Source organism: Diadema antillarum, unplaced genomic scaffold (assembly GCF_040938485.1).
Source record: "Diadema antillarum isolate AM-2024a unplaced genomic scaffold, OU_Dant_1.0 seq00000118_RagTag, whole genome shotgun sequence".
NCBI lineage: Eukaryota > Metazoa > Echinodermata > Echinoidea > Diadematoida > Diadematidae > Diadema > Diadema antillarum.
Window position 1 is genome coordinate 660,818 of NW_027271199.1, and position 22,524 is coordinate 683,341.

Below are 22,524 nucleotides of genomic sequence, written 5' to 3' on the forward strand. Positions count from 1 at the left end.
AACCTGATGCATTTACTGTGGTGATACTATAACACATTGACTATGAGGTAAGTTAGCTATGCATGGTTGTCATTTGACAATGCACAAATTGACATGTAGATTCTTTCTAACTTTTCAAGACTGTTTGGAATATTGTTCATAAATTTTAAGAAAAACATATCAAAATGTCTAATTTTGTTTGTTTGTTGTGTCATATCCCTCTGATATTGGTATCATCAACTTGCCATCATTATGGAAATTCTTTCCATATCCAGTGCAGTAAACCTCTAACAAATCTTCCAGATCTGTATGAGAGATATCCTGTTTGTGTTGCCACTCACAGGTGCAATGACCTCCTAGAGCTGGTGCAGACTACACGTCATTTCAACCTGCTGCAGAAGGCTGCGGAGGTGGGCGGGGCCGGGACCAAGAGCCTCGACGCCCTCGTCAGGGAGATCCACCAAGAGTTCACTGCCTCCATGGAGCACTTTGGGTCAGAGGTCAACGACATTCTGGACATCACGGAGAGCCAGGCCTTTGAGAAGTCATTCTTCATGTTCCGTTCTGTGGTCAAGGTGAGAGAGATGCTGGGATGGGGTTTCAAGGACATCTCCTTGAATTTGTTGTGAAGCATGATGTTAAGCTTTACCTCTTTGGTTTGCAATTGATGGAGCAGTTTCTTTGTGTAACGAGATAATGGAACCATAGTGGGATTTGGTAATAAGTCATAATTCATACTTGGGTGTGGTTGATTAGACTTTTTCATGTTTGCCAAAATTTGTGAAGTAATTTCATGGACATATGTGGCAAAATAAACCAGAAGAAATATCATGAGTGTAGTTGTGCTTTGCACAAAGTCTTTTCGTATAGTCAGTGGTGTTATGAATATTTGAAAGTAAAGACTGCAAAGAAAACTGTAATTATCTATCTGAAGAAAACCCTCAATAGCAGGCGTGAAGCAAATGAGCTCTGTAGGTGGGATTTGACTTTGCCCCATGAAAACAAAAATAAAACAATATAAAAAAAATGAAAGAGAGAGCGAGAGAGAAAAAAAAAATTGCAGTGCGATGATAACACTTGATTGCTGACGTACAGTGTACACATAACAGCATTACTACCATAATGTCACCTATAGTACTACTGTTTGAGCAAAAAAGAAAGAAAAAACAAACTAGAAGGAACGCTAATGTTTGTTGTACCATTACTTTGCTGTAATCTTCTGGAGTTGTTGCAATAATTCTTGATAATTGACTGCCACAGGACCTGGAGAGGCGGCTTGCCAGTGTGCTGCGGCAGAGCTTTTGCCAGTGCCCCACCATCGGCTCCCAGCTACGCCTCCTGGAGGTCTTTGAGGGGGTGAGCGGTCGGGAGATGGTCCAGGAATACCTCAAGGACAAGGACCAGGCCCTGATCAGCTCCTTCACCAATGAGCTGATCGCCGTGCGCACCATGTTCATCGCCAAGTCCCAGGAACCTCCACTCCATGCCAACCTTCCTCCCATCGTCTGTAAGCTGACCTGGGTCGGAGCCCTGAAGAAGAGGATAAAGGTGAGATTATCTTATCAGGGATGCCAATTTTCAGGCAGAAGTGTAGATTCAAGCCTGACTATTAATTTGTTGTCCAATTGGTGTACAAGAAAAGGGGAAAAACAAACACTTTGTTGATGTTATTAAGGATCAATCCTTTCTTTACTTCTCTTCTAAAGCTGGCTTTCATGATTAACATTAACTTATCTAAGTTCCCACAGTGTTAATACTTCGTTGAAGTTGGTTTTTTAGTGCTGTCTTAGTAGGAGGAATTGAATGTTTCATTATTCCAGCAAGATCACATTTATATTTTTCTGTGAAGCTCAGTATAAATCACGCAAGTGATGTAGACACTGTCAGTAGAAATATACTCACCCTCAATACGTTCCTCCTCCTCAACTGAAGTGGAATATCTTGTTTTTCCTTCAGGAACCTATGGAGAAACTGAGGAGGATCAGTCCACACTCCCTGGACGGGGATGCTGGCTGGCATCTGAGGGACGTCTTCAATGACACCATGAGTGACCTGGATAAGTACGAGGCAAAGAGTGTCAGTGACTGGCAGCGTATGTTACACGCTGAACTGAGGGACAGACTGAAACAGCCCTTACTGGTTAGTGCATTTTATTATACCACTGGGAAAAAACAGTTAATAAGCTCTCCTTATTAGCAATCTTTAGTTTGATTAGTTTTTGTGCATTCACTCTGCTTCTAAGTACATTATAAGCTTGTACAATTTGGTGGGTGGCTGGATTAGTGTGAATACTGCATTATCACAGTCAAGTGTCTTCTATTTTTTCTCTTTTGGATGAATTCTTACTTTTTTGAACACATTTACTTGGACAAACCAAGTTTTTAATACAGAAAGTGCAATTTGAAGAATATTTTTGGACAGGGCATAATTTTATCTCAATGTGTAGAAAAGGAAATGATAATTTTTGCACTTAGTGAACTTTTTGTAAAACATTAAAAGGTGTTCAACTGTGCATTGATGCTTACAAGTATGGTGGTATGTATATGTGTCATGTGTTAATCTTTGTGCTGTTACAGACTGCTGAGGACTACGACGAAGAGACCGAGCTCAGGCCCCAGGTGCTACACGTCAACCTGGACCCGGAGCTCCTGCTCTTGCTCCGTGAGGTCCATTACCTGGCCCAGGCACCCTTCAACGTCAAGCTGCCAGACGGCGTCAGGGAGCTGCTGCGACACACCGATGGGGCCACGCTACGCACCACGGCTGCCCGTCTGGAGACCATCGTCTCCAAGTACAACCAGGCTATGCGCTCCATTGTGGACTTTGAGAGGCCGCTGTTTGAGCGCAAGCTGGGCAAGATTGACCATGTGAGTAAAATTACTTGTTTGCAGATCTTGTTTTGCTACCTGTTCTCCCATTTTGCAAGTTTCTAGTGAACATGAAAGGGCATACAATTGTGTGTATCGACAGAATACAATTATATATAGCAACATCTTCTTTTTTTTCAAGATTCTTCATAAAATGTTCTTCCTGTGGAAAGATATTTGGAATAATGTAATTACAAAGGTAGTAATAAGAAATTCACATTTGATATTAAGATATTTACAAAAAAAAAAATTATAAGGATAGGTATGAATGCAGGAATAAAAACTCTCATATGATATGAAATGCATGTTCATTTAGCCTTGTCTTCATTGAGAAAATATCATTTGATATATCAACTGGCAAGATCACTCAATCTTTCATCATTGTTAAGTGAAGTTTATCCTTACTGCAAATGCCAGAGTGTAGCTCTTGCATAATTATGCTATTCCTGTGAAGGGTATTTCTTGTGGGTTATCTTTTTTTTTTTTTACTTTTTAATGCATCATCATTAATATGCTCCTCACACAATTGTAAACTCAGTTCAAAATCACCAGTGATGTTGCTAGAGAATAGGCATAAACTCAAATTGGCAAAATGCTATGTCTTACTGTAATGTAGAAATGCTACATTGTATATAATCTGTTACATGTTGCAATCTGTTACATCAACCTTAACATGTCTTTCAAATTATTACATTCAGTTGTTGGAGCAAGGCCTGAGCCACTACACATGGAAGACGACAGAGAGTGCCGACTTCATCGAGCTGGCTTCAGCCCTGGTCGGTGCTGACCTCCACCGGACACTGGCCATCGTCCAGTCTAACTGCCAGGAGATGGTGGAGGTCACCCAGAAGTGGTCAAGCGGTGCACTGGACGTCTTTGAGTGCAGGTTGCCCTCGCTGAGCTACTCCATGAACAGACTTCTTGATTGGCAAAGGTCAGAGGACAAAACTTTAGGAGTAGTGCATTTTGCTTAACTGTACTTCATTCCCTGTACATGTATGTCATTAAACTTGAAGCCCCCACATGTCTTCACAAAGACTGAATGAATGTTACTGCTACATATCAATGTAACCCTTATGATCTTTACCAGAGTAACATTATCCCTTTTCATTAAAAAGGGGAAAAAAGGGGGGGGGGTTGAGCAATCAACTTTTACCCCTGGAAATCATCACAGTTAATCAAATTTGCCATGTGTGATAGTTCAAAAGCCCCTAAAAATAATTATTCTATTTGATTGCATTTTGTGTTTCTGATGATGATGATGATGATGATGATGATGCTGCTGCTGCTGCTTGTGATATGTGATTATTACCTTTCTGTTCATCATAACTTTTGTTATCATGATTGTGTATGTTTTTGTATCATTCATGTACATTTCTTCATTCTGACTCCACACACAGAGAGCTTGACGATGAGATAGAGCGATTGATCAAGCCATCTGGCCTGCGCATCCACGCCCTGCTCCAGAACAGCTTCGAGGTGGTCCAGATCAGTCGGGCCTCCCCAGCCTGGGAGGAGTACGTGGACCATATGGACGCCCTGGTCCTGGACGGACTCAAACAAACCTGTCTGAAGAGTCTCCGGTCCATGCTCAACACTCTGGTCCTGGCCAACGTGTCTGAGGTAAAGGTCAAGGATGTGTGCTCTAAAGGCCAAAGGTTAATGCAAGTGGAATGTTGCATAGAAATCTGCCTGGGATGTAGATCTCAAAGCTCATCGGATGAAGAGGATTTAATGCTTCCAGACAGAGTCTGATGAACATGCATCCCGTATCCCTTCGTGTGCTTTGAGTGCTGATTGGTGCTAAAAACCCTGTAGTCTTGTACACACTGTCCACAGCCGCTTACGAAGAAAGGGTTCAATTATCAATTGCCAAAATGTGGGGATAGATAATGGGCTTGCATGAAGGTGAACCTTAGTCAAGCTGTGCTTGAACTACCCATGCTCTGATATTGTAATGTTCAATCTGTTTGATTAAAAAGAAAGAAAGAAACTTTCCATCATATAGAATGTAGTAGGATGATCAAGAGAAATATTGGAGTAACTACAATTATGTACTTGTACTCATTTGAACTGCATGCAGTTCCTGTCCTTCTACCAGCTATCATGTTTATTGTGTTTCCTTTTATTTTGTTTTTCAATCCTGTTGTGCCTAATTGTCTTTCTCTCTCCTCTTTCTATCTCTTTTCTTCTTTTCTCATTTCTTTTTTCTCTCTGTCCATTATTTCCCCTTCCAGCCGGAGGTGGCCAATACTCCCATCCTAACCATCCACATGGAGCTTGTAGAGAACACGGTGACCTTCACCCCACCCCTTGACCAGAGCACAGCGGTCACCAGTGTCTTGGAGAATGTCAACCGATGGCTGGAGCAGTTCAGAAGCAGAGGGGCACTGGTCAAGATGCTTAGTCCGCTTGCTGAGGTGAGATTCTTGAGACTATACCAAAGCTTTTACTCTCCCCAAATATGGCTTCTTTCTGTTGGACTTTTTCACAATTAAGTCACAGTGTTCTTACATGATCTGGAATCTGAGAGATAACAATTGAGAATACCTCTCAAACTTTATACATTGTCACAATTTTCTTTTGTGTGATACCTAGATGTTTGGCGTGTTGTATTATAATGCATGTATATCTGTAAATGAAGGTATTTATGAGTAAATAAGTGGTAGAATATGTGCACTGCTGTACACACTAATGCAGGCTTGAGTCTAGTGATGGTTTAATATACATGTAGTGTAACACATTGCTTCAGCATTGGGGAGTGTTGAAAAGGAGCTGCAATGGAAAGAAGAAAACAGCAATTCATGTCATCAGTATCAAAGTGAAAGTGTAATTTTCTGCAAGTAAACCCTTTCCTCTGTTTTATTTTTGTCCCAGGGTGGCTACAAAGACTACATCAGTGTCGATGATGAGGTCATTGAACTATGTGAGAAGGTCATCGGCCTTGTGAGGGAGAACAGTGAGGAATGCATGGTAAGTTTTTCAAAGATATCTGTGTCATCGCTACACTTCGAATGAGAAAAGTGATGGAGGGCAGATTCCATGTTGCACACATTTAACAATATTTCCATGTTTTGTTTTGTTTTTGTTTTTGTTTTTATGCCTCCGCAACGAAGTGGCCGGAGGCATTATGTTTTCGGGTCGTCCGTCCGTCCGTCCGTCCGTCCGTACGTCCGTCCGTCCCGTTTTGTTTTTGTCAATATCTCAAGAACCGTGTGGTGGTTTTACATCAAACTTGGTATGAGGGTATATCCTTGGGGGATAATACTTTGTGTGGATTTTAGGGTCACAGGGTCAAAGGTCAAAGGTCACAGGTTATTTTGTGAAAAAAAAATTGAAATTTCATGTTTTTCTCCATATTTCGCAAATGGTTCAAGGTATCTTCATGGAACTTAGTATATATGCTTGTACCGATGGGCAGTGATTATCTAGGGAAGTTGGGGGTCATGGGTCAAAGGTCAGGGGGGGGTCAAAGGTCAAGGTCAACTCCTCAAAATATCACTACTTTCCTTAAAATGCAATATGCCTGAAGGTTTTTTTTTTAAAAACTTGATGTATGGCATGTATTACCCAATGTATATTTTTGGGGAAGTTTCTTGCCAAAAGGTCAAAGGTCAAAAGGTCAAAGGTCAAGTGAAAGTGCTAAATTGCACTTTTTCCTCCATATCTCGAAAGTAACTCGAGGTATCATCATGAAACTTACATATTTATGCATGTTCAACCTAACAGTGATTCTCTTTGGAACTGTGAGGTCAAAGGTCAAAGGCCAGGTTTAGATAATGCTATTTTCCCATTTGATACTGAAATTATACTTTTTCTCAATACCTTGAAAATTACTCAATGCATAAACTTATAAAAGGGTCAAAAGTCAAGTAAAAATCATCAGTTCCCCAAATACCTGCACTCTGACATTTTAATCATTCATCCAATTGAACCTAGTTCTAGGAAAGTGAACATTCAGCACATTTGTGTCAAACTTGTCATTTTAATATTTTGCCAATTGTGTGAAACTGTCATCACACATTGTCAAGACATTGTACTATAGGCCAGAACCATGCATTATGGCGGAGGCATATCAGTAGCCGTAGCGATATATCTAGTTTTGCTTAAAGCATAGTCTTTTGCATCTTGAATTTAATTGAACTTTAACATTCTATTGTCCCAAATAAAATTGCGGAAATATGCTTTTGCAATGATAAGTAATGCAAATGAAATTATTCCTTGGCTTGTCCTTCTTTTGCTGGCTGAGATTGCATATTTTGCAATACCTTGTGGACAAAAGTCTAAACGCTCAGGTTAAATTGAGGCATTGAATCAGTTTATATGACTTTGTTACTTTGATATTTGTTTAAAAAAAAAAACAACAAAAAAAACCAACAAAAAAACACACATCTGTCTGTGTCTGTGTTTTCATTCCAGAAACTTCTTGAGCTCTTCAAGGGTTACACCTTTCTCTGGATGCATGACATCAATGAAACATTTGATGAATTCCTCCATGGCCGCCTGACCCCTAATCCACTCCGGGACCCAGACAAGCTCAGCCCCTCTGCCCGCCTCAGGTCTGCCGCCTCGGAAAGGTCCTTGAAGTCTGCACAGAGCAGGTAAGTCAGTTTATTTCTGTGGACTGAATTTTGTGGTTTTTTTTTTCTTTCTTTCTTTTTTTTGAAAACAAAATTCAATATAGTATGATGCAGAATTCAGATTTTGAATGATGCAGATATTTAATTATAGGGTACATATCCAATCAAGTAATATCAAAATTACCCTAGTTTGGATGATCTCATAATGATTAAAAATGTAAAGCAATTAGTGTTGTTTTCAGTATTGTTTGGAAAATATTGATATTTCTTCTTCACTCACCTGGAAAGGAATTATAGACAGTGGTTACCCAATTAGAGAAGCTACAATGCACAAGGGTCATCAGGTATAGCACTATTAAGAACAATGCAGGGACTTATGCCACCAAATCAGACAGAAAGAGAAATCCTCTTCATTCTTTTTAATGTTGCTGTTGTTGTTGTGTTGTTGTGATGAACACTGCCTCGCAGGAGAGATTGGGATAGGACAGTGTATATCTTGTACCTGATTTGACAATTATTATTATCAAATTATTTTATTTATTTATTTTTTGTGCACAGGGCAAGCTCCGCCTCCAATTACAGCATGAGCCACACGGGTGCCATGGGAACGGCGGAGAAGTCTTTCCTGACTCCTAAGGATGAGGATGAGGAGGTGGATGTCCCGTCACTTGACATGTTTGACAGCGAGATTGACATCTACAGGGTGAGTGACAGCTATAGGTCATGTCAAGTGGTGTAGGCAGTAAATGACCATTGCATTGGGATTCAATCTCAATTGAAATGCGTAAAGCCTTTTGCTGTATGGTTTGCAATCAACCTAATGGCACAGAAGAGCATGCTTGATTACATGATTTAATTCTTAACTTTGCTGTTCATCAGGATCTGGTTGAAACTGCTGCTGACCATATCCTTTCAATGTCATTGTGGAGGTTTATCCAAGCTGACTCTACAGAGCTACCAGCAGCAGCAGCTGTGCAATGTGTCACAGTTTGGGGTCATGAGGTTTACAGGCATACATTCGTGTCATAGCTGTAACAGGGCACATGTTGAACTGTTGATATTAGATATCAAATTTCTGAGCAAAGACTTTTGACATATAAACTGAGGGAATACTTTATATTATTCTTTCATGCACATGTACATGTATATGGCTAACATCTACAATCGTGTGATAGGAACATCGTTGCTATTCTTGTTCTCACCTAGAAAACATAAACTCAGATATGTACTAAAGTTTATCGAAGAGTCCATAAGTTAAAGAAATGTGTCTTACATTCTGCAATTACAGACTGCTCGAGATGAGATCGTGGGTGTGGTAGACAAACGTGATGTAGGCTGGATTCGTGTTGACCTGGAACCAATCAAGCAGGTCCTGACCACCTACGCCAGCCGCTGGATGTGGACTTTCACCAAGTACCTGTCAGACCAGGTAAGGATCATGTCACTTCCATTCCCCGTTCTTTCCGTACATATACTGCTCAAGTTTGTTGGCAATGTGACCACTTGTAATATAAGATACTGTTGCCCTTTATATGAGATCTGTAATGATATTATTGTTATCATTTTACAGATGTTTGCAATTATTGATGATAAATTTTTCCTGCCTCAAAGGTCACTGCCCTCCTGCTGGATCTAGACTTCTTCCTGAAGCGAATCGAGCCAGAGATTGAGAGCATCACAGGGGAGGAGAGGGACACAGCTTCCTTCATGAAGATGATGCGCATCTTTAATGAGGTCAGTAAGAAGAGGTCAAAAAACTTATTTGCATATTCATGAATATTCAGTATTTGCCATGCTTTCACAACCATCTTGAAGTCATAATGTAGAATTCATAGAAGATCAGGTTTAGATGATCTTGCTATTAAGGCAGCATTTTATGATAATATATCTTTCATAGCAGCAGAAAGGGAAGATTTATGCTATGCGTGGCAGTCATAAAGAGATCGATCAGTTCTCATGTTAATTTGCATATTGAGTAAGCATCAACAGAGATCTCATGCACAATTAGAAGGCAACTAGCGAGCTTCTTATGTGAATTTAGTGTAAAGTTTTGCACTGCCAACTGTCAATGAAGGTGAATGAAGGCTCATCATTGGTGCAGTTGAGGGTATGAACCTGCGTCTGTATTATCAAATTGAAAGGCAACGCTACTCCACAATGCATTCTAACCTGTGATTTTTTGTTTTGTTTTGTTTTGCATTTTTTTGTACTTCTTGGTGTCCTTGCAGCCTAGCATTTGTCACTTTATGTATGCAGTTATCAATCCAGTAATTTTCTGTTCTCATCTCGAATCCGATCTCAGTGACGTTTGAAAATTCACTTCTATTTTGCAATTGCCTCAGTCTGTACCTTTTGAGCTGGCAGTGATATCTCAAGAATGTGGACGCATAGAAATAAGTGTTAATGATAATTGCCCATCCTACAAGTAATATCTTGTCGTTCACTCGTGCTGTACAGAATCAGTCATCCATATTTTTTGGTTGTTCACACAGGTGTCTGCCAAGCAGCAAGAAATGGACGGTCAGTTCACTGCCATGAACCGCACCGTGCTCCTCCTCAAGAAATACGGCCAGGCCCTGCCAGAAAGGACCAAGGCCCTGTATGATGCGGCTCCGGGCCGGTGGAATAACCTCAAGACCAAGGTGTCCCTGGCCAAGCAGCGGCTGGGCCCACGGATCCAGGAAGAATCAGCCAGTATCACCAAGGTACTACATCTGACTGCTTATAAAATGTAACATGTTAATCACGTTATGATCACATTTCTCATTATTTCACAATTCTGTATTTACTTGTGTGAGAATATGAATATTGAAACAAAAGTTTTCAAGTGCTACATAAGATGTAATAATCTGAACACTCTATTTTCCAAATATCTGCCAATAGAGGGAGTAACCTAATAAAGAACAATGAAATTCAGGTGTACTGTAAAAACCAAAAGAATGTATTTCTTCAGAGGTGTGGATGAAACATATAAAGATAAGTAACTTGTATGGAGCAAGTAGTAAACGGCTCACTGTAATTCACAAAGGTCATCATACATGTCTTAAACAAATTCATTTTGTACATATTTGATTGCTGTGGTGTACATTGTCTAAACACAATACTTTGTTTGACCCTTACCAATGCCACAGGACCTTGCCGAGTTTGGAGAGAGGGTGGAAGCACTGAACAGCGCCCTCTCTGCCTCCGAGGTGTACACCTGGGATTGCTTCCTGGATGACGCCTTCTCTGAGATTGACAAGTTCCAGAGGAAGCTGGAAGAACTGGACAACGAGGCACAGGTGAGTGTTACAGAGATCTGCCATAGATGGTTATGGAAAGAAATGGAAGGTGAGATGGGGAGATCGACAAACAGATAGTCTGAGAGAAGAAGAGACACAGATAAAGAAAGACAGAGAGAATGAAATGAACTGAATGAAGAAACTGGAGTGTATGGACCTAAATTTGTGTTATTCAATTTCATCTGTCAGTTATTATTATTATTTTTTTTTTTTTATTTGTATCCCTTGACTAACAACAAGTCTTAAATACCCAGTCATTCACACTAAGATAACTGATTGCAGAGCAGGTATAAAGATAATGAATTACTTCTCTATAACATTGTGCATGGTCAAACTTTGACAACACTCAGTATGAATATTAGTACTTGTTACTGAGAAAATTTAGAGATGAGAAAAATAGATTTTCATAAGTATTCACAAAATCTTGATGGTCAGGCTTTTCTGTTGGCAGACATTAATCAATCCACCGTTATGAATGTCGTGATAAGTGTATTAAATCATTGATCTTTAGAATTGCATTCATGATTATGTGAGTGGATTCAAGTTTACGTGTTCAACCACATTAAAAGTGATTTTTTTGAATACATTTCAATTAGAATCATATAATTTACGGTATCATATTGTTTTTGAAACAAAATGAAATATGAAGTAACTTGGTGTGAATGTTTTCTTGAACGGGGTACCAGACAGCAGCAGCAACATTTGCGTAGGTGAAAGAGGTAAAGAGGTGTCTGTATTTTTACATGTGCAACCTTCATCAAAATATGTGGTATGCCAGTGTTTACAGCTTCATACTATGTTTCACATGGCAATTTGCCAATACACTGAAGTTAGTATGCATCTTTGACACTTGTACAACACTTTATATTTCACCTGCACCTTAGAGCATTTTTGTTTGCTTTAGTGGTAGGACATAATCTTGAGAATTAAAATTTTACAAACAGGGTGAGCTATATGTGCAATAATTGATAGACATGACTATTGTGTGTAATTACAAAGAACAACAACTTTGTCGGATTTACAATTATATAAAAAATGGCCTTCCGAAGGCTAATATGCAATATGCTAAGATTAGAAGAATGACGCTTGTCCTGTTTTATTTGCTGCAATAAAGTTCATCTTTCATGGACAGTTCAATGTGCTTGTACAGTATATGTGTTGCAGTAGCTTTAAAGCCTTGTAAAGCCTGTGTTAACGTTTTCTTTTCTTGTGTGCACTCAATACCAACAGTAAGCTCAACAGTGGCCACGCTGCAATCACTTTGCTTAATTATGAGTTAAATGCTTTTCTAGTACCTTTTTTGTTGTTGTCAAGAGATGGAGACTTATCTGTGATCAATTTACAATATATCCTTTTACAGTGTAATCATTGGTTGTACACATATGTGTATTCATTTTCACTTACGGTACCTTTTTTATTTCATATTTTGCAAACTTTCCTTACGTACTGCTCAATTTCTTTTGTTTGCATGATTATTCATCTGTACTTATTCAATGACTGACATTGCGTCAAATAAAGAGAAGATTTGAAAAATGGCCTCCTCTGCATTTTGTATATGTATTGAATTGTTTTTTTTTATTTTTTTTATTTTTTCATAAATACAATGTACCTAAAACATGGCTACAAATCATTCATGTTGGAACAACGTAAATCTTGCATGATTTGTTTGTCTTTTTGCATTATACTTGATACATGATACAGTTAATGGTGTATGTTTTTATGTACTAAAGCTGCGTTTTTTTGCCCCTAATCTCTGCAGGATCTGATTGAGTTGCAGGACCTGCTTGAAACAGCTGTTGTCAACTTTACCATTCTTCCAGAGTGAGTAATGAGCTTTATCTGCCTTTTCTTGCATTTTGTTGATACTAGCGTCCATGTCTGATTTTGGACAGCTTTTTAGAATTGAGAAACCTTGGTTATGTAGGACACTGCAAATGTATCATCCCCTCTTTATATTGAAACATCTGTTTGTCAAGTCAAGTGTCAAGTGCTATGTCAAACTACAGTGGTGCAGACATCACCTCTAGTCTTCCAGTTCAACAAAATTTGCTCAAGTGAGATAATTATTAGGAAATTTGGTGTGTATGGGCTATTCTTTTCAAGCATTTGGTGTTGTAAAATATATACGACTATACGAGTACCACAAAGTGATACACGGCATCTAGATGTACTGTACAAACACTAGATACCGTAAGAATGAATAAAGTTTAAAACCTTCTGTAAATATGAAACCAAATGTAGAAACTTGTATTTCTTCAGAAGAGTTGAGTTGTACTTACCCAAAGAAGTAGGTGGAGGATCTTTTCCTAACTGACCTTTCCCCCCTTACCATTCCGCTGAAGATGCCGGCATGAGCTGCGCAACCTGAACGAGGTGTGGGACACGGTGCGCACCCTGCAGGAACAGCAGCAGGAGTGGAAACAGGAGCGCTGGCAGAGCATGAACACCAAGTACCTGAGGGAGGCCACCAACACCCAGCTGGCTATAGTCAAGGGGCTACCGGAGGAGACCCACGGCTGGGAAGTCACCAAGGGCCTGGAAGAATCCATCCTGGTCATCCAGGTAGGCTCCAAATGATGACATATTCTGACTTCATAAATCGCTGTCTTTGTCTGTTCATCTGATCATCCTGATGTTCTTTTTCGTATGCTTTGTCTTATTTTCTTTTGTTTAGGAACACCACTTTATTGTGTTTGTCTCTACACACATGAAGCAGAATGTTTTTTCCAGAAGCCCTTTGTTGAGGATGTTTATCAATGAAAGTGAAGTCTTTGTCTGTCCATGTGTTGAAGAATTCCTTCTGGAGCTTCTCTTTGTATTGTTATAGAATCTTAGCAGCCTCAGCAGTGGGATTTGTTGATGTGATTGTTGTTGATAAATCATCTCTGTTTGTCCATCTACCTGTCTCACATGTTCTTTTTTCATTTTTTTATGCCTCCGCACGAAGTGGCCGGAGGCATTATGTTTTCGGGTCGTCCGTCCGTCCGTCCGTCCGTCCGTCCGTCCGTCCGTACGTCCGTACGTCCGTACGTCCGTACGTCCGTACGTCCGTCCGTACGTCCGTCCGTCCCGTTTTGTTTTTGTCGATATCTCAAGAACCGTGTGGTGGTTTTACATCAAACTTGGTATGAGGGTATATCCTTGGGGGATAATACTTTGTGTGGATTTTAGGGTCACAGGGTCAAAGGTCAAAGGTCACAGGTTATTTTGTGAAAAAAAAAAGTGAAATTTCATGTTTTTCTCCATATCTCGCAAATGGTTCAAGGTATCTTCATTGAACTTAGTATATATGCTTGTACCGATGGGCAGTGATTATCTAGGGAAGTTGGGGGTCATGGGTCAAAGGTCAGGGGGGTCAAAGGTCAAGGTCAACTCCTAAAAATATCACTACTTTCCTTAAAATGCAATATGTCTGAAGGTTTTTTTTTAAAACTTGGTGTATGGCATGTAATACCCAATATATATTTTGGGGGAAGTTTCTTGCCAAAAGGTCAAAGGTCAAAAGGTAAAAGGTCAAGTGAAAGTGCTAAATTGCACTTTTTCCTCCATATCTCGAAAGTAACTCAAGGTATCATCATGAAACTTACATATTTATGCATGTTCAACCTAACAGTGATTCTCTTTGAAACTGTGAGGTCAAAGGTCAAAGGCCAGGTTTAGATAATGCTATTTTCCCATTTGATACTGAAATTATACTTTTTCTCAATACCTTGAAAATTACTCAATACATAAACTTATAAAAGGGTCAAAAGTCAAGTAAAAATCATAAGTTCCCCCAAATACCTGCACTCTGACATTTTAATCATTCATCCAATTGAACCTAGTTCTAGGAAAGTGAACATTCAGCACATTTGTGGCAAACCTGTCATTTTAATATTTTGCCAATTGTGTGAAACTGTCATCACACATTGTCAAGACATTGTACTATAGACCTATTAGGAGAACCATGCATTATGGCGGAGGCATATCAGTAGCCGTAGCGATATATCTAGTTTTTTAATGTGCTTCCATCATACTTGATTTTCTGTCTGTTTGTCCTATTCCTATAATGGTGTGGTTAGCTTTTTTTTTTTTGAGAGTGTTATACTGCCATTTTATCTTAATGCCAGCCATGCAGGGAAGAAATATAGGAGCTGCAAGACTGTAAATCAAAACATCTGTGGAGTTACTATTCTAACACTTCTCAACTTTTGACTATCAACTCTCATATGCCAACTATTGTAGGTATTATGCGGCATGATGAATTAAATCTGATAGTAAAGTATCATCAGTCATTGAAATGGTAGCCTTCCTCTGACTATCTGATTGTTGTAAAGTGTAACAACATTGTTATGAATATGATGACAACATCACATTATCTCACAACAGGCCTGCCTCCCACTTATTGAGGACCTGAGCAATCCAGCCATGAGGACGCGGCATTGGAAGCAGCTGGTGCGGGTCACTGGTGGCGCCCTTGTCATTGACAATGAGAGTCTGACGCACATGACCCTGGGACAACTGCTGCAGCTGGGACTACAGAGTGAGTTAATGAGCTGAGATCTGTGGCTATGTTGTTCTGTAAATTGCATGCCAGACTCACTTTTCAATACAGGAAATGCTCCTACTTTAATTTGCATTACTAAAGCAATATTTTATATATTTGTCATACCATGTGTCTATTGGGAGGAATGCAGGTGTTTGATAAAGTGCAGCTTTCCGTTGTCGAATGTGGTGAGGCGATACTGTGATATCAGGCGATACTGTGATATCAGGCGATACTGTGATAAGATGCCTTGTAAGTTGTAAGTCTTTAAAATTGAAGTCAGTAAACAGCTACATGGAACCTTTTGTTTGTGATCAATATATGTGTGCCAGTATGATTATATTATGTCATATACTTTACAGGATGATTATTGGTATTTTGTGAATTGTATTACATAAAATCAGTGGACAGAGATACATTATAGGCTATTATCTTGGACACTTGTTTTGTGTTTGTGTTAATTGCAATTTTCATTGCCTTCGAATTTGAAATGGAGCAGAGGAAGTTTTGTTTGTGTATTTTCAAAATCGTTTTGCCGTAAACACACCAAATCTGACAATTCTACAGACCACGTGGACGAGGTCCGTGCCATTGTGCAGCGAGCTGTGAAAGATGTGACAATAGAGAGTGCCCTCAAGACATATGAGGAGATCTGGCTGAGCAAGCTCTTTGACATCCGACCCCATGTTCGCACCATTACCATGGGAGGCAATGAGAAGACTGACAAAGATGTGAGTTTGTCATGAAGATTTTCCCTTCATTCACACCCACTGTCTTAATCTGTCAGGAGGTGCTTTTACACCTTTGGTTGATGCAAGTATGTGAAAATGATAACAACAAAGGTCATTATAATTCTTTGCACAGAATGCAGGAAGGACCAACTGTGACCATTTGATACAAATGTAGATGTGGTGAAACCCTATTGACTGTGTACAGAACCTACCAGTTTGCTATAGGCTAAGACTTGATTCAAAGCACTTTGTGTTTTGTGTGTGCATTACAATCTGAGCAAGGAGAGAGAGAGAGCCTTACACCCAAGAATATTTGATCTAGATTTTGTTCTTCTTATCTGTTACCTATATCTCATGGTAAACCAACCTTGTGTGGATGGACATAGCTGCAAATTAAAAGGTTTAATATGCTATGTTCTGAGTATTGTTCTGGACCCTACTGACAAGCTCTAATGGCTGTAAAGGGGTCCCGGCATTGATTTGTTAAACGTGTGCACGTATAGGTTTTGCTTTTGTTTCTTATTATTTACATAATGTACTTTTTTCTTGTGCCGTATACATTGAATTGAATTGAATGGTCTTTTATTTTCTTTGCCAACAGCAACACTCAGACACCAAGAGTGAGATGTCTCAGAGCCAGAGTGACCTGGGGACGGCCATCACAGAGGTGCGATCTCGCCGCCGCACCATGAGTCGCATGTCGGCCCTCACCCTGGGGGCGGGGAGGCAGAAGAGGGCAAGCGTGTCCTCCCTCCCCAACTCTCTTCTCAACCTTGGAGAGGTGGGTGTCTTCTTTACTCCCCTTGTCTGTCTGTCTGTTTGTCTTGAATAATTTTCTTTTTGAAGGTCTAGACTATGTGCAAAGTTCACTTGCCCAACTTGTTTGAAGGCTTACCATTTCACATGTTTTGCTACCCCCCCCCCCCCTCCAAACAGCATGTACCAATTTGTTTTGAGCACTGGTCATTCACAAGAAAAGTTGCCAAAGCTTTGTCATGAAATTTACATCTCAGCAAAGCCAGCAATTTTCTCTACACATTTTCTGTACTGCATTTTCAGCATAAATGCTTCTGTAAAAAGCTACATGGCTTTGAAAAAAAAGAACAATATTTTCCAAAAGGATCCATGCTTGGCAGTAACAGAGTAATGTGGTATACAAGAGGTTTACACTGTGGCACACAAAGATGTAATCTTCCTGCAGTCATATTGTCCGTCCTTTGAGGTAGCTACATATGATAATGCTGTCTTGACTTCTCTCTTCTCCAGGACACTGGTCAGCTGTTCCTCCTGAAGGACACTGACCCAATCTTCACCGAGCTGGAGTCCCACCAGGTGGCCCTTCAGGGCATGCAGAGCAGCAGTGCAGCCGGATCATTCCTGGACGAGGTCACTAAGTGGCAGAAGCGGCTGCAGACCATCGAGGCCGTGCTGACCGTCTGGCTGGAGGTCCAGGAGAAGTGGGTAGAGCTGGAAGAGGTAAGAGGCATGGAGTGGGTGGAGTCTGTTATTTCCTCTCATTGACAAGTGGTAGCAATGGGAAGTGATGTGAGGTACTGTTTGGATAGAGTTAGAGAGTGTCTATGTACAAAATAGATTGAGTTGAACTCATTCTCATTATGAATTAGTATATGTGGTATTAACTGTTTTAACCCTCTATTGTGTCCATACACCTAACTTATCTTGCTTGACTATTTACAAGCATTCAGTAACCCATCTAAAATTGATTTAGTTGTACATTACCAATTCCAATCATGTGTATCTTTGTGCATCAGTCCAATGGGAAGACCTACACTGTAGGTTGGCGCAATTGTGATTACCTGTTAGGCTGATGAGATAAGCTCTATTGTAGTAGTTGAGGAATATCTGATTTTGTTACAACACACATTTCCTTTAGACATTTTCCAAGTTGTACTGGGGACTTGTCCTCAACAGGTTAATTGATAATTAGAATCAGGATATCCCTACCTAGTCAGTGAAGAAAGATCTCCAGTGTGTGCTCTGATCATCGAACGATGTACGCCAAGAGTTTATGAATGTCATCCTCCCAAATCTCAATGCATCTCTCCCTCTCCAGGTGTTTAGTGGTGCAGATGTCAGGGCCTCCCTGTCCCATGAAGCCAGTCTGTTCACCTCAGCCAACAGGGACTTCAGGCTGCTGATGAGAGCTACAGAAAAGAACCCTAATGTCCTCCAGTGCTGTCAGAGGAAAGGTTAGCAACAAGGGAGAAAATAGAAATAGAATAAAATTGATCAAGTGATATTTAAATGTTAAGCAGTTGTAAGCTTGAGAAAACATATAAACAGTTAAAACAATGAGCAATTTACCAATTTCATATATGTAGGGCTGGACAGGGTAATCTCAGCTGCAATAGAAGCCATACAGATAACCTATGCCAATCTGATGGGTTCCAATACAAAGTCTGAATATCTAAGATTATTGTGGGAAACAACTTCATTAATCAGAACTGCTGCAGTAGGAAGAAATTTTTTATAGACAGGAAGACTATATTTCTGTGTGTTGAGTTTAAATGAACTCAAAAAAAGGTTGAAATGTTGTGGCTGGAATTGAGCTAAGAAATTATGCATGCTAAAGAATCGAAAGAGAATATGTTTTTCATCATTGGGTGCTAAATTTCATGATTCTACACTCCAATATACAGTGTACATTTCTGTAGTGTATTAAAATTCCACAATGTTTCTATTCCTACAGCCTAGTAAGAAAACATTTTATGCATCTGCTACCTCCACTTAAAGTTTAAAAGGCAGGGATGCACTAAATTTTTAGCGTTCATCAGATATTGTAAGGTAGGGAAAGCTATGTGGTTGTTGAGACAGTCATTTGTGATCAAAGTATGCATAGAACTTTAAACATTATAAGTATGGTCTATTCTGCTATATAATGTCTATTGTATGTCCATTTTCCAGGAATCCTGGTGCTGCTGGAGAAGATGAACAATAATCTTGAGGTTTGCCGTCGTTCCTTGCTCCAACACCTTGAGAGGAGGAGGCAGCGGTTCCCACGATTCTATTTCCTGTCCATGGAGGATGTATTACACATTGTCTGCAATGGTGAGTTGCACTTTCTGACCTTTGACCTCTGTTGTCCTATTCTTTTCAAAGTTTTCTATGTTTGCTGATATAAATAGTTCTAACGTGGAATGTGCGATAAGAAATGTTTATTTGAATTTGCAGTCTGTTTGGTTTTCATCATGCACTCCATATGAAATGCAGTTATTTCTCTTTTGTCAGATTGGTGATGAAATTTAAAATAATAAACTCTTCAACAAAGTTTGCAGAATTTTTGACTACCAAGCACGTTTGTGAGGTAGTTTTCATTAGGAATTCAGTTAATGTGTATTTTCATCGTCAGCTAATGTGTAGTAGCCTAAGTGTTATTGATGAACTTCAAAGGGATATTTGCAGCACTAACTCCTACAGCAGAATCCCACAATCCGTATTTCTATTTCAGGGTCTGTCCTTTGTGATTTCATGTGCATGTCACTTGGAAATGCTGCTTAACCCTAACTAGGCCGGGCTATTAGGTAGTTGATAGAGCCGGGGGGGGGGGTTCCAGATCTCGGCCGTCGACTGCGCGATCGCGACGAAAATTGGCACACACATTGCCTATGATGTAATCTAAAATACCATGAAGTTAATTTTTCAAAAAATGATCATTTATGCCAAACTATGCTAATTTATGCAAGATGATGCATAAAATCAGACTATTTGGTGTAAATCACACAAAAAGCTAAAAACAGTCACATCTTTTGTGTAAATATTCTTTTTAGTGTCCTTAGCAAATGTAATAAAAAAAAATTGTGATATCACAAAAAAATCTTAAGTATTTTATTGGTTTTTTGAATTTCTTATGTATTTCTCTGTTTTTTCGACTTTATGTTTTTCATTGTTTTTTCGATGAAATTTGTCCGCGACATCGCTCCGAACAAGAAAATATGTTATTCATTGATTTTAATCAATAAAACACCAAAATAATCATACTTTTATGAAATTTGCCAGTAAGCACAGTTTGCATTGAAATTGTACACGAATTAACGTTTCTGAGCAATTTTTGGTCTGACATGCATGTACGTATTTATGCGTAACTTCGGAACCGCGCGCCCAGGCGTTGCAAATTTGGTGTCAAAAGATGCGGGAGACTTGAAAGAAAAAAGTCATGAAACGTCGCGGCGATAGCTTTTTGCGATTGCGATACATCGCGCGGAACGTCGAGGGGGGGGGGGGCCTCGGAGGCCCCCCCCCCCCCCCCCCCCCCCGGCCTAGTTAGGGTTAAGGAGTGATCATCATCATCATCATCAACAAAATCATATATATATATATATATATATCCTCGTACTACATAATCTATTCATCCATAACTTAGATGACTGAGGAAACACTGTTGAAGGCTCAAGAAATACATTTATGATGTATTTATGAAAATGATTTTATTGCAGTGAATAACGTTCTGGAGAGGTGCAGCGTATTTTGTGTCAACTTCAAGGAATTGATATGTGACTGATAGCTACTAACAATCATCTCCTTCACAGGCTATGACATTACTCAGGTTAACCTCTACCTGCCCAAGCTGTTTGAGAACCTGGGCCAGCTGGAGTTTGAGAACAGCCAGTCGGAGGCGGCAGAGTGCAACTTCCAGGTGACGGGACTCCTCAGCTCCCTGGGAGAGAAGCTGCCACTAAAACAGGTATGTGTGTATCTCTATACATGATCAACTTCATTTTGAGCATGGTGCATTATATAGGGCACATATCAGGCACAGTTGTAGTGTCTGTATATTTGCCTTTTAATTTTCTAATGGCTGTGCCAAAACCTGGTATCAGTTATTTTGTTCGATGTGGGAGTATCAGCATCTGAATTTAATTGTAATATGCCACCATGTCTTGCTGTGCTATTTTTTTTTTGTGTTTTGTTTTGTTTTGTTACACAAAGTTTTTGTTGTTGTTGTTGTTTTTTTATCTGCAGTATCCTCTAGTACAAGCATATATTATGATCTGTAGTACTTGGTTTATTAGATTTTAGTTATTAAATGGCCTTCTGATATTCATTCTCAGCCGTCATACTCTTCACATATCTTTTTGCTTTAATTCCACATTCCACCCAGATGGTGTCATGTGAGGGCCCTGTGGAAACCTGGTTAGCCAACCTCATCCCCATGATCAAGACCTCACTGCAGCACCAGCTGACCTCTGCCCTGGCCCACGAGACCCTTGACCTGCAGGCCCCCAACCAGGGGTCCGTGGCCCCGGACAGCCTGAGGGCCGGGCTACGGAGGGAGAAAGACAGAGAGATCCACAGCGCTGGGGCCAGGAAGGTCACCCTCAACAAGGATGAGAGAAAAGGTGAGAAGAGAGGTATTATAGGTCTGGAGTATCAGATCTTGGAGGAGGGGTTGAAATAACTGTGATCAAAGATAATGGACGTTGCTAGAAAGGTGTGAAGTGAGAAATAGTGGATTTGTTAGTTATATGATGAGCATATTTATATACATTTGATGAGACACTCAAAGCCTTACTTTGTATTACTGAAATATTGAATATGAAATAAAAAGTTGGGGGAAAATAATGTATGCAGAAAACCCACAACTTTTTTCTACAAATTGTACATGGAGACTAAGTACAGCACAGCAATAGACACCTACTTTCAAGTGTCTGTTTAAACCAAGCTTGTACAGTTACATTGTAAGATGGCCTTATTTAATGTGTGTATTTGAATGTAAACTTGTTTCTTTAACAAGAGACACATAATTCTTGTAACGAAGCAGAAGAAGCCATATTTGAAGATTTATTCTCGGCATTTATTATTATGCATTTGTCATTGTTTTCCTCTGTAATCAGCCGGTGGAAGCCGGTCAGGCAGCAGGGCCAACAGCCGCACCGGTCAGCGGGTCAACACGGGCAAGCGGCCCAGCACTAGGGAATCCCAGGAGGGCATCATGGAGGGCCTGAGGGAGTCTCGCCAGCCGGCCACTCGGTCCTGGATGCTTGACCATGTCACGGAGGTGGTCTACCTCGCCATGCAGATCCAGCTGGGGGACCAGGTGGAGAGAGGACTGAAGGCGGCTGACGAAGGGGACAAGGACTCCCTCGAGGTTAGAAAATGGACAGGGTGAACTTTGACCTGTCATCGCATTTCATACTTTCATTGTATATACCATACCCTTTGACATTAGATGCCGAATGTCTTAGGATCAAAGCGTCGATGGAAATGTTGGAAATGGCTTTGTTTGATCAATGGGCAGATAATCAGTTTGGTAATGTCCTGTCCAAATCCTAGCTGTCTTACCCAAAAGTGAAGCCAATACGTCATGTCAAATGAAGGGCTATCCCATTTGATACAGTGCTTTGGCTGCCATGTGTTTTTGCTCACCTGAACATTTGACATTTTGTAGATATGAGGTCTTTTCGCCCCAGCGACAAAAAGTTTGCACTTGTGTTAATCCATATGGATGTGAATCACACTAAAATGTTGGGAATTGTCAATGTATCTTGTACAGAGATGAAAGAGACTGAGAAATTGATTACATGGTACACATGTCTGTATTAG

At 40.1% G+C, this 22,524-nt stretch overlaps 1 protein-coding gene across 1 annotated transcript in view; it reads left to right on the plus strand.

The window, feature by feature from the left end:
* LOC139727080 (uncharacterized) overlaps positions 1-22,524 on the plus strand; it is a 90,602-nt gene that overhangs the window by 8,246 nt on the left and 59,832 nt on the right. The window contains exons 10-34 of the mRNA XM_071638058.1: positions 323-554; positions 1,240-1,527; positions 1,936-2,118; positions 2,556-2,846; positions 3,545-3,780; positions 4,247-4,469; positions 5,084-5,266; positions 5,724-5,819; positions 7,266-7,447; positions 7,985-8,129; positions 8,715-8,855; positions 9,038-9,160; positions 9,919-10,131; positions 10,558-10,707; positions 12,467-12,528; positions 13,050-13,269; positions 15,076-15,229; positions 15,800-15,963; positions 16,565-16,744; positions 17,230-17,439; positions 18,038-18,173; positions 18,889-19,032; positions 20,511-20,665; positions 21,083-21,320; positions 21,816-22,069. Of these exons, the coding sequence (XP_071494159.1) occupies positions 323-554; positions 1,240-1,527; positions 1,936-2,118; positions 2,556-2,846; positions 3,545-3,780; positions 4,247-4,469; positions 5,084-5,266; positions 5,724-5,819; positions 7,266-7,447; positions 7,985-8,129; positions 8,715-8,855; positions 9,038-9,160; positions 9,919-10,131; positions 10,558-10,707; positions 12,467-12,528; positions 13,050-13,269; positions 15,076-15,229; positions 15,800-15,963; positions 16,565-16,744; positions 17,230-17,439; positions 18,038-18,173; positions 18,889-19,032; positions 20,511-20,665; positions 21,083-21,320; positions 21,816-22,069 (4,603 nt within the window). The remainder of the gene's footprint in view (positions 1-322; positions 555-1,239; positions 1,528-1,935; positions 2,119-2,555; positions 2,847-3,544; positions 3,781-4,246; positions 4,470-5,083; positions 5,267-5,723; positions 5,820-7,265; positions 7,448-7,984; positions 8,130-8,714; positions 8,856-9,037; positions 9,161-9,918; positions 10,132-10,557; positions 10,708-12,466; positions 12,529-13,049; positions 13,270-15,075; positions 15,230-15,799; positions 15,964-16,564; positions 16,745-17,229; positions 17,440-18,037; positions 18,174-18,888; positions 19,033-20,510; positions 20,666-21,082; positions 21,321-21,815; positions 22,070-22,524) is intronic.